Source organism: Myotis yumanensis, unplaced genomic scaffold, assembly GCF_028538775.1.
Source record: "Myotis yumanensis isolate MYYU_CA2020_CCGP unplaced genomic scaffold, mMyoYum1.0.hap1 SCAF_5, whole genome shotgun sequence".
Taxonomy (NCBI): Eukaryota; Metazoa; Chordata; class Mammalia; order Chiroptera; family Vespertilionidae; genus Myotis; species Myotis yumanensis.
Window position 1 is genome coordinate 473,036 of NW_027223756.1, and position 11,454 is coordinate 484,489.

An 11,454-nucleotide genomic window follows, 5' to 3' on the forward strand; every position below is an offset into this window, starting at 1 on the left:
CTCTGCGGTGCTGGAGCACCCTCCCTGCGTGGGTTGGGCATTTATTTTCCAAAACGTGGAATAAAGGAGAGTAACTCCAGCAGAGACAGAGCCCTAGCACGTAGCCCTACTGCGAACGAGGACCCCACTGCTGCCTCCGGCGACCCGAGGCCCCCAGGCTGAGCACATGCACACTGCGCACCCACTGTGGCCGCTGTCTGGAGCCACGCGCCCACCACCGGCCGGGAGCACAGGCAGGGAGCACAGGCGGGGAGCTGGCGCTCCCAGGAGCGAGGGCGGGGAGGGTGCGGAGGGGCTGACCGGCACCGGACACCACTCTGCGCCCAGAAGCCTGGCACCAGCCGCAGAGCCCAGCCTTACCGGGCGCTTCCCACCACCTGCCCGGCAGGCGGTGCCTGGCGTCCGCTCCTTCATCAGAAAGTGGCTGCCGGCGGGCTGCTCTGACAGGGCCTGGGGTGAGGCCCAGGGAGCGGGACTTGGGTGGTGTCGCTGCTCTGTCCCCAGAGCTCACACGGCCTGGGATGTGGAGGCTGCTGGCTGGGAGGGAGGGGGTGCAGCCACCCAGCACGATCACAGCAGAGGCCCGGGTGGGCTGGCCTGGGCTTCCTCAGGGGAGCACCTCCGCCCCCTCCCACCCCCCAGCCCCAGTGGGTGAGGGAAGTGTGCACGAGCGGCCGCAGGGAGGGCGGGAGGCCTGGGCTGGGAGAGGCAGCTGCTGGCTCAGCCTGTTTGCGGAGGTGGACAGTCCCAAAGGGCAGCCGCGGCTGGAGCTGCGCCAGAGGCCCCTGAGGCCGAGTGGGCCCCAACCACAGCCCCTGTCCACAAGCTGAGCCAGCCCGGCCCTGCAGAGCCCGGAGCTCAGGGATGGACGGAGGCGGGTCCCAGAACCGCTGTCCCCGAGGCGCCCCCTCCTTCCCCAGGGGAAGCCCCGTCCCCACCTGCGCAGGGTCAGAGCCTAAACGATTAAAAAATGAAAGGGTGACGCACGGCAGCACATTGCCTTTTCCCTTTGCTGAAACCAATGAGTGTTTCCCACAATTTTTAAGGAAACCTTTTATTTTGAAACTAGTGGCTGGTGCATGGATTCGTGCACACTGACAGGAAATTAATTAGAAGAAATATATATATTTTAAATATATTTGATTGATTTTTTACAGAGAGAAAGGGAGATAGATAGAGAGTTAGAAACATCGATCAGCTGCCTCCTGCACATCTCCCATTGGGGATGTGCCCGCAACCCAGGTACATGCCCTTGACCGGAATCGAACCCGGGACCTTTCAGTCCGCAGGGCGACGCTCTATCCACTGAGCCAAACCGGTTTCGGCAGAAGAAATATTTTAATATCGCTATTCGCCCTTTCTCTGTAGTAGGAGTGTCAGAGATGAAAGGAAATTAGTAAAATGTATCTGAAAATATATAAGTTGATTAATAAGCAATAACATGCTATAACAACAAAGCTATGACATAAAAACAAAAAAACATGATATAAAAACAACAAAAACGATATAAAAACATTGATGCAATGACTGATAAACTTATTAAACTTATTCTAATATCTCCCTGTACACCACATTAACACTTGGAGTGGGGGAAACGAGTTAAGTCGGCTCGCGTGAATTGCGCGTACTCCGCGGGAGCCGTCTTAACTCGGTTCATATAGATTTGCGGTGGAGTGCGGGAAACGTGTAAACTCGGGCCGATTGTAACTGCGTATTACCAAATATTTGTTTGTTTGCTGTTCACAAAGATACCTACCTGCGTATGCGAACCGTTTCATACCCATTGGGGTAATAGGTATCATAAAAATCCCTGATTTTGCGCGGGAAACCTAAATAATTGCCCGCGCCATCTTATATTTTGGCGGGAAATTCACCCCACACCGGAGTGTTAAGAGTAAAAACACTTTCAGAGTGCTTGACTAATTTCCCTTGTGATCAAGTATTTACAACTTTAACTTGAATGTCACACGCTCCTCGAACTCGAGGGAAAGCAACATATAACTGACCATGTGCGAAAGCGGGCTCAGGTAGGAATATTCCTAGTCTGTAGTTTGTCCTTGTGATTTATTAATTGTCATCGCAAATGCTGGCATCATGGGAAACTGTCTTCGAATTAATTTAAATGAGAGGCCAATGTCAGACGGGGACAAATCAATTTTTGGAATCAGAACCTCTCCCTCTGCAGATCCTGTTAATACTTCAGCTTCGATTATGTTAGGTCACAATCTTTTGATAATAAATCTAGTGCCATTACAAACACCCCATTTACTATTAAGATTTCTCAGTAGCATGACGATTGTGTCTACTTTCAATTTTAACTTATGACATGGGATTCTCGAAGGAATACTCCTATTAAGAAATTCGATGGGAAAATTTTCCTTTTCAGCATCATCCATTGAATCGATGGAATCAGCACTCAAATAGGTGTGAAAATCTCCATCGAATATATCCAAAATTTCTTCATTTAATTTATGAACACGCTCATTTTTAGAACAAAAAATCGCATTTAGATTTTTAAAAATATTATCTATAGATATGCTATTTGCAAAGGTAGCTTCAATAATGGACCCAAGTCATTTCACGGGGGATTTCAATAATACCCATTCCGAGAGCTTATATGTATCGTGTGTGTGCAAGTCAACGTTCATTTTAAATTGCCAGTGCATGTCCTCTGTACCGGCCGGGTGGTCGGACGTACGTACGGCCGGTCACTTAGCCTTTTACACAGGATAACTCGATGCACCCTGTGCCCTGTGCCGCGTCCCTGGTGCTAACTTAACCTCCGAACCAGAGCCAAGGCCACCGCCAGGCCCGCCCCCCCCCAAAGTCCAGACGACACAGTCACGCTCAGCAGCTTTGTCAGCTGAGGACACACAGACTCAGACTGTACGTCCCTAAAGGCCAATTCCCCAGCCGCCTCACCCGGCGGAAACATCTGCCCAAACCCCCGTGAGTGGCCCCGAGTTACCTCCTTGGGGCTGCAGAGGGAGCGGGAAGCTCTCCCTCCACCGCCTGGCAATACCCTGATCAGAACGGAAGTCACTTCCGAGGATCTGCACGTCAGCAGCTGAGGCTGCGCTGCGATGAGCCACTTAAACGCCCTGGAGCGTCGGTGGGCCCAGCGCAGGTGGGCGGGCGGGCTGTGTGGGGTGGGCCCTTGCCCTCGGGGTCCTGGGCTGGCGCTGGCATGGAGGCAGACGCGGGCTCTGGCCCCGAGGAGCTCACGGCCGGACGCAGGTGAGCTCCTGGAGGACAGGGAGAGCGGCTGCCCGATCCAGGTCCACGCTGTGCAGGGAGGCCTCCCGGGGAGGAGGCTCGCGTCTCGATGGACCTCCTGCGAGTGTGGCGGGGCCTGCGGGCCCGACTCAGGTGTTCAGTGCACGAACCAGTCCACGGGACTCACAGGCACAAACGGAAAGGTCCCCGAGTATGAGGAAGACCACCAGGCTTAGTGCCACCGGTACCAGCCCCCGGGGAGCTGCGTGCAGGCAGCCCTGACGTCCCCGCCCGCACAGGCCCCCCAGCACCCACAGTGAAGGAAGGCTCTGCTGGGGCCAGAGATGGAGAAAATACTTAGTTTTTTCTTATCCAGGTTCAAGCTCCCTGAATTTGTGAGACGGGGCAAAGAACAGAACCCCAACCAGAACCCAGACCCCCAAGCCCTGGCTCTGACACTGCATGAAGCCCTGGGAAAGGGCAGGCCCTTCCTGGGACTCCCCTTCCCCCGCCCGCCTCCTTCCCTCTGCGCCTGGAGGGTTCAGACCCAGAATCTGACCTCCTTCCTCAGCCCAGTGACAGGACCGAGGAGGAAGGTCTTGTCCAGGTCTCGGCACAGGTGGCAGCTGGAACCCTGTCCGTGCAGGACAGGCCAGTGCTCTGGCCTCGGCCCTGGCCGACAGTGGGCCCTGCCCCCCTACATCCTGGCGGGAGGAGTTTGGAATCGACTGGCCTCAGCTCCGTGGTGCGGGCACACTGGCCCTTATCAGAGACGCGACAGGACAAAGGCCACACGCCGGCCAGAGCCTCTCCCAGGCGCATAGCACGGCTCTGCCCTCCGTAGGCTGCAAGCAATGAACACCCCATGAGCTGGACACCTGGCTGTTTGGAGACGGGCGGCCACCGCACCCCTTTAGTAGCCAGGCTGAATTCCAGGAGAACCTGGGCTTCGTTATTACCGACAACCAGCAGCTGCAGGGAGAGCCGTGACAACACCCGAGAATGAAGCAGGTCTGCTAATGTCAACAGGCACTGGGATCACAGCCCTGGCACAAAGCCAGGTGGGGAGGACCCTCCCCCACACCTGTTCAAGGTCCCAAAGCTGCACCCAGGCCTGGGCCAGCTTCTCAGCCCCCGGAGAGCTGCAGCGTGGTCCACGCGGTCCGCACCACGAGGCGCCACGCTTCCGGTCTGCTAAGGAGGCCGGTTCAACCCTCCTCCTACCCCCAGGCCTGCAGGACAAGGGCCGGGGTCCAGCCCCGAGGAACGGCCTGGCAGGAGGCAGACTGCTATGCCCTGAGGACCGCTTTTCACAAGGTCCGACTGGGTTTCTGGAGACAAGGCCTCCGACAGGAGGGAAGGCGTGATTTCCCGTGAGTGCACGTTCACCGTTTCACTCAGGCACAGCCCATCCAGGCCCTGTCCCAGGAGGGCCCTCCCCGGGGGCAGACGGATGGGAAGAGGGGAGGCTCGGGGCTGGGCCTCTGGGAGAGGGGTCCCACTGGGCACACCTCAGGGCTGCGCCAGCCCACAGCCCCCTCCCCAGGGCTCAGGCCTGACGGGCAGGCGGGAATTCTAAGCGCCCCTCCCACCGGTTAGGACACTCCGCAGCACCCCCAAGGGCTCAGGGCAGGAAGCAGTTCCGGTCCAATGTGGAGCCGGGAATCCCAGCCTCCAGAGCACCGGGCAGTGGTCCAGGGCACAGCTGGCCGGTGCCTCAGGGGACAGGTGTGAAGTTCCAGGTGGAGACGCTGAGCTGTGGCTGAGGCTCTGCCGGAGCCGTGGGAGAAGGGCCGCCGGTGACTGGCAGTGGGGAGCCGCAGGGCAGGGTGTTGGGCAGGAGTGAGGAGCGCTGGCCTTGGTGCAGCACCCCAGGCTGGTCCATGACGGTGCCTGCAGACACGTTCCTCGGGGCCTGGCTGAGGCTCAGGTAAGATCACAGAACACCAGGGCATCGCAGCAGGAAGGCGTCCAGGCGCCGGAGGAGTGGGTCCGAGGCCTCAGGACCCGCTGAGCACTGGTGGCGCCTCCGGCTCCGTTCCCAGAGACGCTCCGGAGGCGAGGGTCTCTTCTTACGGGATCTGTGTGAGGCGGCCGTCCTGGGCCGAGCCTGCGCAGGAAGCTGCTCCCTCATGTCCAGCCTTTAAGGCCTCTGGGACCAGGAGTCCCAGGAAGAGTCCTGTCCCGCAGCCCAGACACGGGACGCAGAACGCCAAGGACCTGCCCTGGGCCAGGGCGCCCGCAGCACCTCGCAGCTCACACAGGCCTGGCACTGCCACCCTCGGAGTGGCTAACTGCTCGGCAGAAGCAGGGACCGAGCTGAGCCTTGTGGCTCCAAGATCCTAAGGGCCACCGGTCCCCACCGTCCCCTGGAATCTCAGCGAGGCCTGTGGGCTGTCACCCATACGGCCGTGAGGCACGCGGACGGGTGGGACGGTTTACAACGTCCCTGTTCCCTTCATCACCAGCAGGCGAGGCAGCGTGGGGCCCGCTGCACCCCGCACGGTCCAGCTTGGGGTGGAACTTCGCAGGCAAAGGTCACGGAGGTGCCACGCTTCCGGGAGCAGAGGCTGCTGCACTGCAGGTCCCAGCCAGGCCACCGCCTTCCGGCTGAAGTTCAAATCCGCCTCCTTCCACCTGTGGAAACACGTGGTGTCTGGGACTGTCCCGACTCCGCGGCTCTGCCAGGGGGGGGCCGGCCAGCGCCGAGCCGACGGGCACCAGGCACAGGACCTGCAAACGCACCGGAAGCCACATCCGTCAGCTGGCTGGGCAGTGCCCACCTGCCATTCACACGACAATTACCCCGGAGCCGAAGACACCTCTCCCCGCACCTGGCGAGGCTGCGGCTCCCCGGATGCCAGCCCCTCAAAGGAAAAGCAAGTTTGCACATATTTTCAAATAGGTTCCGTCCTGCCCTGCGCCCCCAGTGGCTTCTGCGCCCCGAGTTAGAAGGGGAAATGCCTTGGCCCGGCCGGGGGTGCAGCGAACACCGGACCAGCTCTCAGCCCCCCCTCCCCCCCATCAGAGTCCCGCAGCCCCGAGCAGGGCCCAAACCCAAACTCGGTACTGGCTCCAAAATCAGGAAACAGCAAAACCAGAACAAATGCTTCACCCAGTTTCTACAGAGAATATCGTTACCTCCACGTCATTCATTGTTGGGTGTCATTTCCACAATCGTTTCGTCACATTCGCAAGCTGTTTGCGGGGTAGGTTTTGCTCGCTTCGCAAGAACCCTGCGCGCACAGCACGTTTTCCAAAGCCGCCCACGCTGCTGAGTAGCAAGTCGCAGCCAAATAATTCACGAGCAAAACGGCAAACACCCTCGTGGGAATTTCGCTGCAAACACGGTGTTCCCGGTGCCGGGGCTCGAGCTCCCGGGTCACACCCACCGGGGATCGGGACCCCGCGGCGCCCGCATCCCGAGATCTTCCGGGCCCAGAGCCCCCTCCCGTCGGGACGCGGGGACGGAAAGCGGGGATGAGGCGGGGCGCCGGCCGTGACCCCGTGGGGGCGCCACGCCCTCCTGGTGACGCCGAGGATCTGCCGGGGTCCGGGGTCTCCAGGGCGGAGGCCGGCGCAGGGGCGTCCCCCGGTCCGGACCCACAGCCCCTCCGGGAGCCGCCCGCCGCGAGCGCACGCGCAGGCCGGACCCCGCCCCGGGCGCGGCTCCCGGCTCCCCGGGTCCCCGGCTCGGCGCACTGACCTCCGCGTCCCAGGCCGTGGGGTCAGCCCGGCCCACGCGCCCCGCCTCGCCCGGCGCACTGCGCATGTCAGGCCGCCCCTGCGCGGCTGGAACCAGATCCAGCCGGCTGGACGGCGACGCCAGCGCGCACGCGCCGGCGCGTGGGCGTGGCTCGGCGGTGGGCGGAGCCAGGTCGCCGCACGTGGGCGCCGGCTCGCAGACCCGGGCGGGTGCGGAGGCCCGGCGGGAAGGGTGGCGGGCACGGGCCCACCCCCACCCCCACCCGCGGGCCCCCTCACTAACGAGGTGGTTCAGAGGCGACGGGGGCCTGGGGCCACTTCTTGGTCCGCAGCTCAGCCTCCAAGTGGCAGACGCAGCCGGGGGTGGGGGGTGGCAGGCCCTGCTTTCAGCTCTCCCTGGCAGCTCCCCACACCGGAGACCGGAGACCGGAAATGCAACCGGTGCAGTGCCTTCGCGCGCCGCCCCCCCCCCCCCCCCGCAGTCGCTCCCTCCCTTCTGCACATATGGACACCCCATCCCGCAAGTGCACGCCTGCAGCAAAGGGCCCGAGGTTCCCAGAACCCGCCTGCAGTCTCCGCCCCAGGGCCTTGGCACGGGCTCCTCTTCCTTCTGCCCAGAGCTCACAACTCACCCTCCTCACTTCAGACCCCGGGCCATCCACCCGCAGCTGCAGGGCCCCTTCTCTGCGTCACCTACTGAGCAGCCTCCAATACCATGGTCCCCAGCACGCCCCGCCCCCGAGCAGCGACACAGCCCTCAGAGTTCGGGCTGATGTCCGGTGCCCCGGACCGCGAGCCCCACAGGGACAGGGGGCGTTCACTGCACTGACGCTGCCCAGCAACGAGGCCTCAGGGAGGGCTCCGGGCACCCACGGGTGAGTCACACCTCCTTCCCGCCATGGGCACAGCTTCTCCCTCTCCTAGAGCCTGTGTGCCCTCCCCTGAGGCTGCACATCCATCTATGACCCAGGATGACCGCACTCCAGCAGCCAGGAGCCTGGCGGGCCTGTCACCCGCCCCTGGCAGAGGTCGGGCCAGGGGCTGCAGGAGGCCCCGCACCGGCGCTGGGGAGGGTGCTCGCGGGGCCCTTTCTTCCTGCTCCAGTGGGTGTGGGCTTCCTGCTTTGGGTGTGGGTGTTCCAATTTCCCGGCCTGATAAGGATCTCCAAGGTTTGGAGCCAAGACAGCGTCTTTTTGTGTTTTTCCCCGCTACCGACAGAAATCCACAGAGGCTTGCTCAACCCTGGCGGGGGCGGGGGTCGGGGCAGGAAGGCCAGGGGCTGCCGAGGCCTGACCAGAGCTGGATGGCTGCGAGGGTAGGGTGGGCCCGGTCTCCACAGTGGTCCCGTGCTGGGCCAGCTCACAGCTTCCTGATTAATCCCGGGGATGCGGGCATCATGCCCCCACTGTACAGACAAGGCTGAGACTGGGAAGCGTTGTTGTTTCTGAGGTCGCTGGTTCATGGAGTGAAGTCTGCTCTGGGTCTGCGCACTGACCGCTGCCTTCCACGGCCAGCCCTGGACCCCAGGGTGCACAGGCCAGAGGTGCTGGCTGAGGACACACATGCGGACACGGCTCAGCAGGCTTTCCCTCACGCTCCCAGCCACCCCGTCACCCACACTTTACAGAGGAGAAATCGAGGCTCAGAGAGGGTGTGAAGTGCACCAGGTCTGCCTACGCCCGATGCAGTGTTTCCCTCTGACCTGGGACCAGCCTGCAGGCCACACACCACCCACTGGCCACCCACTGCAGCCCGGGGTTTCAGTACAGGGCCCCACGGGAATAGGACCTCACACAGCTGGCGGCGTGACCGAGAGGCCTGCCTACCTACCGAGTGAACCTGGAGGCAGCACTGCGTCCACCCCGGGGGAACTGAGACCCTAGAACCCACACACTGCACATTCTCTCAGCAGCTCCTGGGCAGGAAGAGTGGGTACGTGACGGGGACCCGTACGCATTGCCGAACCCCTAGTGTGACAGTCAGGAGGTGGGGCGATGGGGCGATCAGGTCACGGAGGCCTCCTAGATGGGATGAGCGCCCTGTAAGTGGAGGCCCCTGCCACCAGGGTGTCCTGTCCTCCCCTGGGGAGGACACAGCGAGCAGACGGCCGCCTAGGAACCAGGAAGGGCCCTCAGTGGACTGGGACCCGCTGGCGCCTTGGCGCTGGGCCAGCCTCCATGATGTGAGGCTCGGTCATGGCAGCCTGCGGGCGGAGACACTGCGGCAGCAAGGAGGCAGCGAGATGACCGTAGGAGGCTGCAGTATTGGGAGAAACCCAGGCAGGTCAGACAGAGAGCAGGGTTATTTGCATTTTGTAATTTAGAATGGTCGTGGGAGGATGGAGGTCAAGGAAAACGGTGCCAGGAAGGTGACACCTGAGTAGAGACTGGAAGCAAGGGCACAGCCAGGCTGTTTGGGAGAGACGTGTCCAGAAAGAGGGGACAGCTGCCACCCAGGTCCTGGGAGGCGCAGAGGCCCCCTGAGTCTGAGGAGCCAGGGTGGCTGGGGACCTGCGGCCCCTGGGGTGAGCGCAGCCTGGTGGCTGGCGTTCTGGAAGCACAAAGTTGCCGCCGACCTTTCCCAGAGGCCATGAGAATGAGCTTTCCACGACTGGCACCGTGGCCCGAGGGGAGAGGTCAGCAGGCAGGCAGATGTCGCCGCTGCCGGCCACACGGCCCCGGAGGCAGCTCTGCTGGCCCAGCTAGAACCTGCCACCAGGTCTCACATGAGGCCATGTGCTCAGGACACAGGCTGAGACCCAGCCCGGGCCCTCCCTGTGTGACTAACGGATGATCTGCTTCCCCAGAGGACAGAGCAGTGCTGGCAGGGCCAGGGGGACGGCACTGGAAAGGGGGGGGACGGTGCAGAGGGACGCAGGGTGGCGGCTGCACAACACAGCGCTGACCTGCTGTGACCACGCAGGAACACAGCCCAGCCTGGGGCTGACCGCCCACCCTCGTCGGGCCTCTGTCTGTTACAGCCCTCCCTCCACACTTTCTTATCAAAGTTCACACCTTACTGGGACACAGAGGTCAAACCACACTCAGAGAACTCACCCGTCAGCTTCCTTGTCCCTGATCCGCATGCCACACAGGACCCAATCCGCAGGCAAGCACCTAGGGCTGCAAGGGGCCCCTTCAGGACACCTGCCTGCCTTCCAGCCAGGGCACCCCCAGGCCCTCAGAGGCAGCCCTCCCAGTCCCCACGGGGTGGGTCCGCGAGCCATCAGTGCTTCTGGGACAGACAGGACGGTGCCCGCCTCCAGACTGTGGTGAGCACGGTGGCTGCGACGCTCCCACAATCCGGGCGGGGTCTCCCTTCTCACTGCAGAGCTTGGCGCACAATGAGGGCACCCCGTCCCCAGCAAGGCAGGGGACACCAGCTCCACGTGGTTTTAAAAAACCAACACCAGACCGATTGCTTCTCGAACCCCAGAATCAGGTTCAGCTTCACGGGCCTCCCACAGCCCAGTCCGTGTGCCCAGGCGGTGGAGCTGTCCCCAAAGTCATCGGGTCTCTCACAGGAGCTGCCCGAGCAGGCGGGCAGCCAGCAGCAGGGACTCGCTGCAGCGCTCGGGGGCAGATCTGCACGCCTGGCGGACACACAGACCCTGCCGTCTCCCTGTGCAGACCAGAGGGTCTGGTCGGGGAGCCCTGAGGGCTGAGTGGCTGTCCCCAGAGGACACGCCGTGGGCAGGGCTCGGCGGCCTGGCATCCGGAACCTCTAACTGGAGGCCATTCGCACAGGAGACAGCGCTGTGATCCGGGAGGCCCTGACCTAGAGAGCCAAGACCCCCTGGTTCAAACCTCGCTCGCTACCTGCTCTGTGACCTGGGGCAAGTTGCTCGACGTTTCTGAGGCTCAAGGTCATTGGAACAGTGAGGAGGGCGCTATCTCATTGATGCCACACGGGCCACCTCTCATTTAACCTCCCTAGAACCAGGGGCTGCGTACAATCGATAGTCTCCTCTTTAGTGGTCCATAGGAAGACGGTGGCTATGTGAGTGGGTCTCCGATGGGAGGGACGATGGGGGAATCTGCCCTGAGAGGCGGTCCTGAGGGCGAGGACAGTCCTCCTGCCTGCACGCCGTCCGCACTGGCTGGCCGGGCCTGGTCTCGGCCTCGGGGCCACTGCGGCCACTGCCGGCCAGGGGCCCCGGCCACCCTCGCTGGTGCTGGCGGAGGGGCCAGTCAGGCCACAACAGAGCCACAGGCGGCGGGGCCCAGGGGCTTCGCAGAGTAAGGCTCAGCCCGCCCGCAGCCAGGGTCCGACCCGCTGACCCCCGCCCCCTCCAGGCCAGGCCGCCGCCCGCCGCCTTCCACTCCGGGCCACGCAGCAAATCCGGGTTTTCAGAGGGAACTGTCCTTACTCAGGCCTGGGCCCGAACGTGCTGCCGGGCCCCGCGCGCTCCGCGGGAATCAGCCTCTAATGACCGCGCGGCGCGGGTCCGCCCGGCGAACAATGCGCTGCCTCTGAGCGGCTCCCGGGGCGAGCGGTTTACAAAGAGGCTCCTGCGCCCGGGAGCGCGGCCGG

The 11,454-nt window shown here is 62.5% G+C and overlaps 1 protein-coding gene across 3 annotated transcripts in view; it reads right to left on the reverse strand.

The window, feature by feature from the left end:
• The window catches only part of CHLSN (cholesin), a 64,595-nt gene that overhangs the window by 3,224 nt on the left and 49,917 nt on the right, over positions 1–11,454 (reverse strand). Inside the window, exon 1 of one of the 3 annotated variants that reach the window (XM_070414245.1) lies at positions 6,358–6,904. The exons of the other annotated variants lie outside the window; for them this stretch is intronic. Within the exon in view, the coding sequence (XP_070270346.1) occupies positions 6,358–6,372 (15 nt within the window). The 5' untranslated portion in view covers positions 6,373–6,904. Of the gene's footprint in view, positions 1–6,357; positions 6,905–11,454 lie in introns of those variants that run through there. 3 annotated transcript variants of the gene reach the window in all.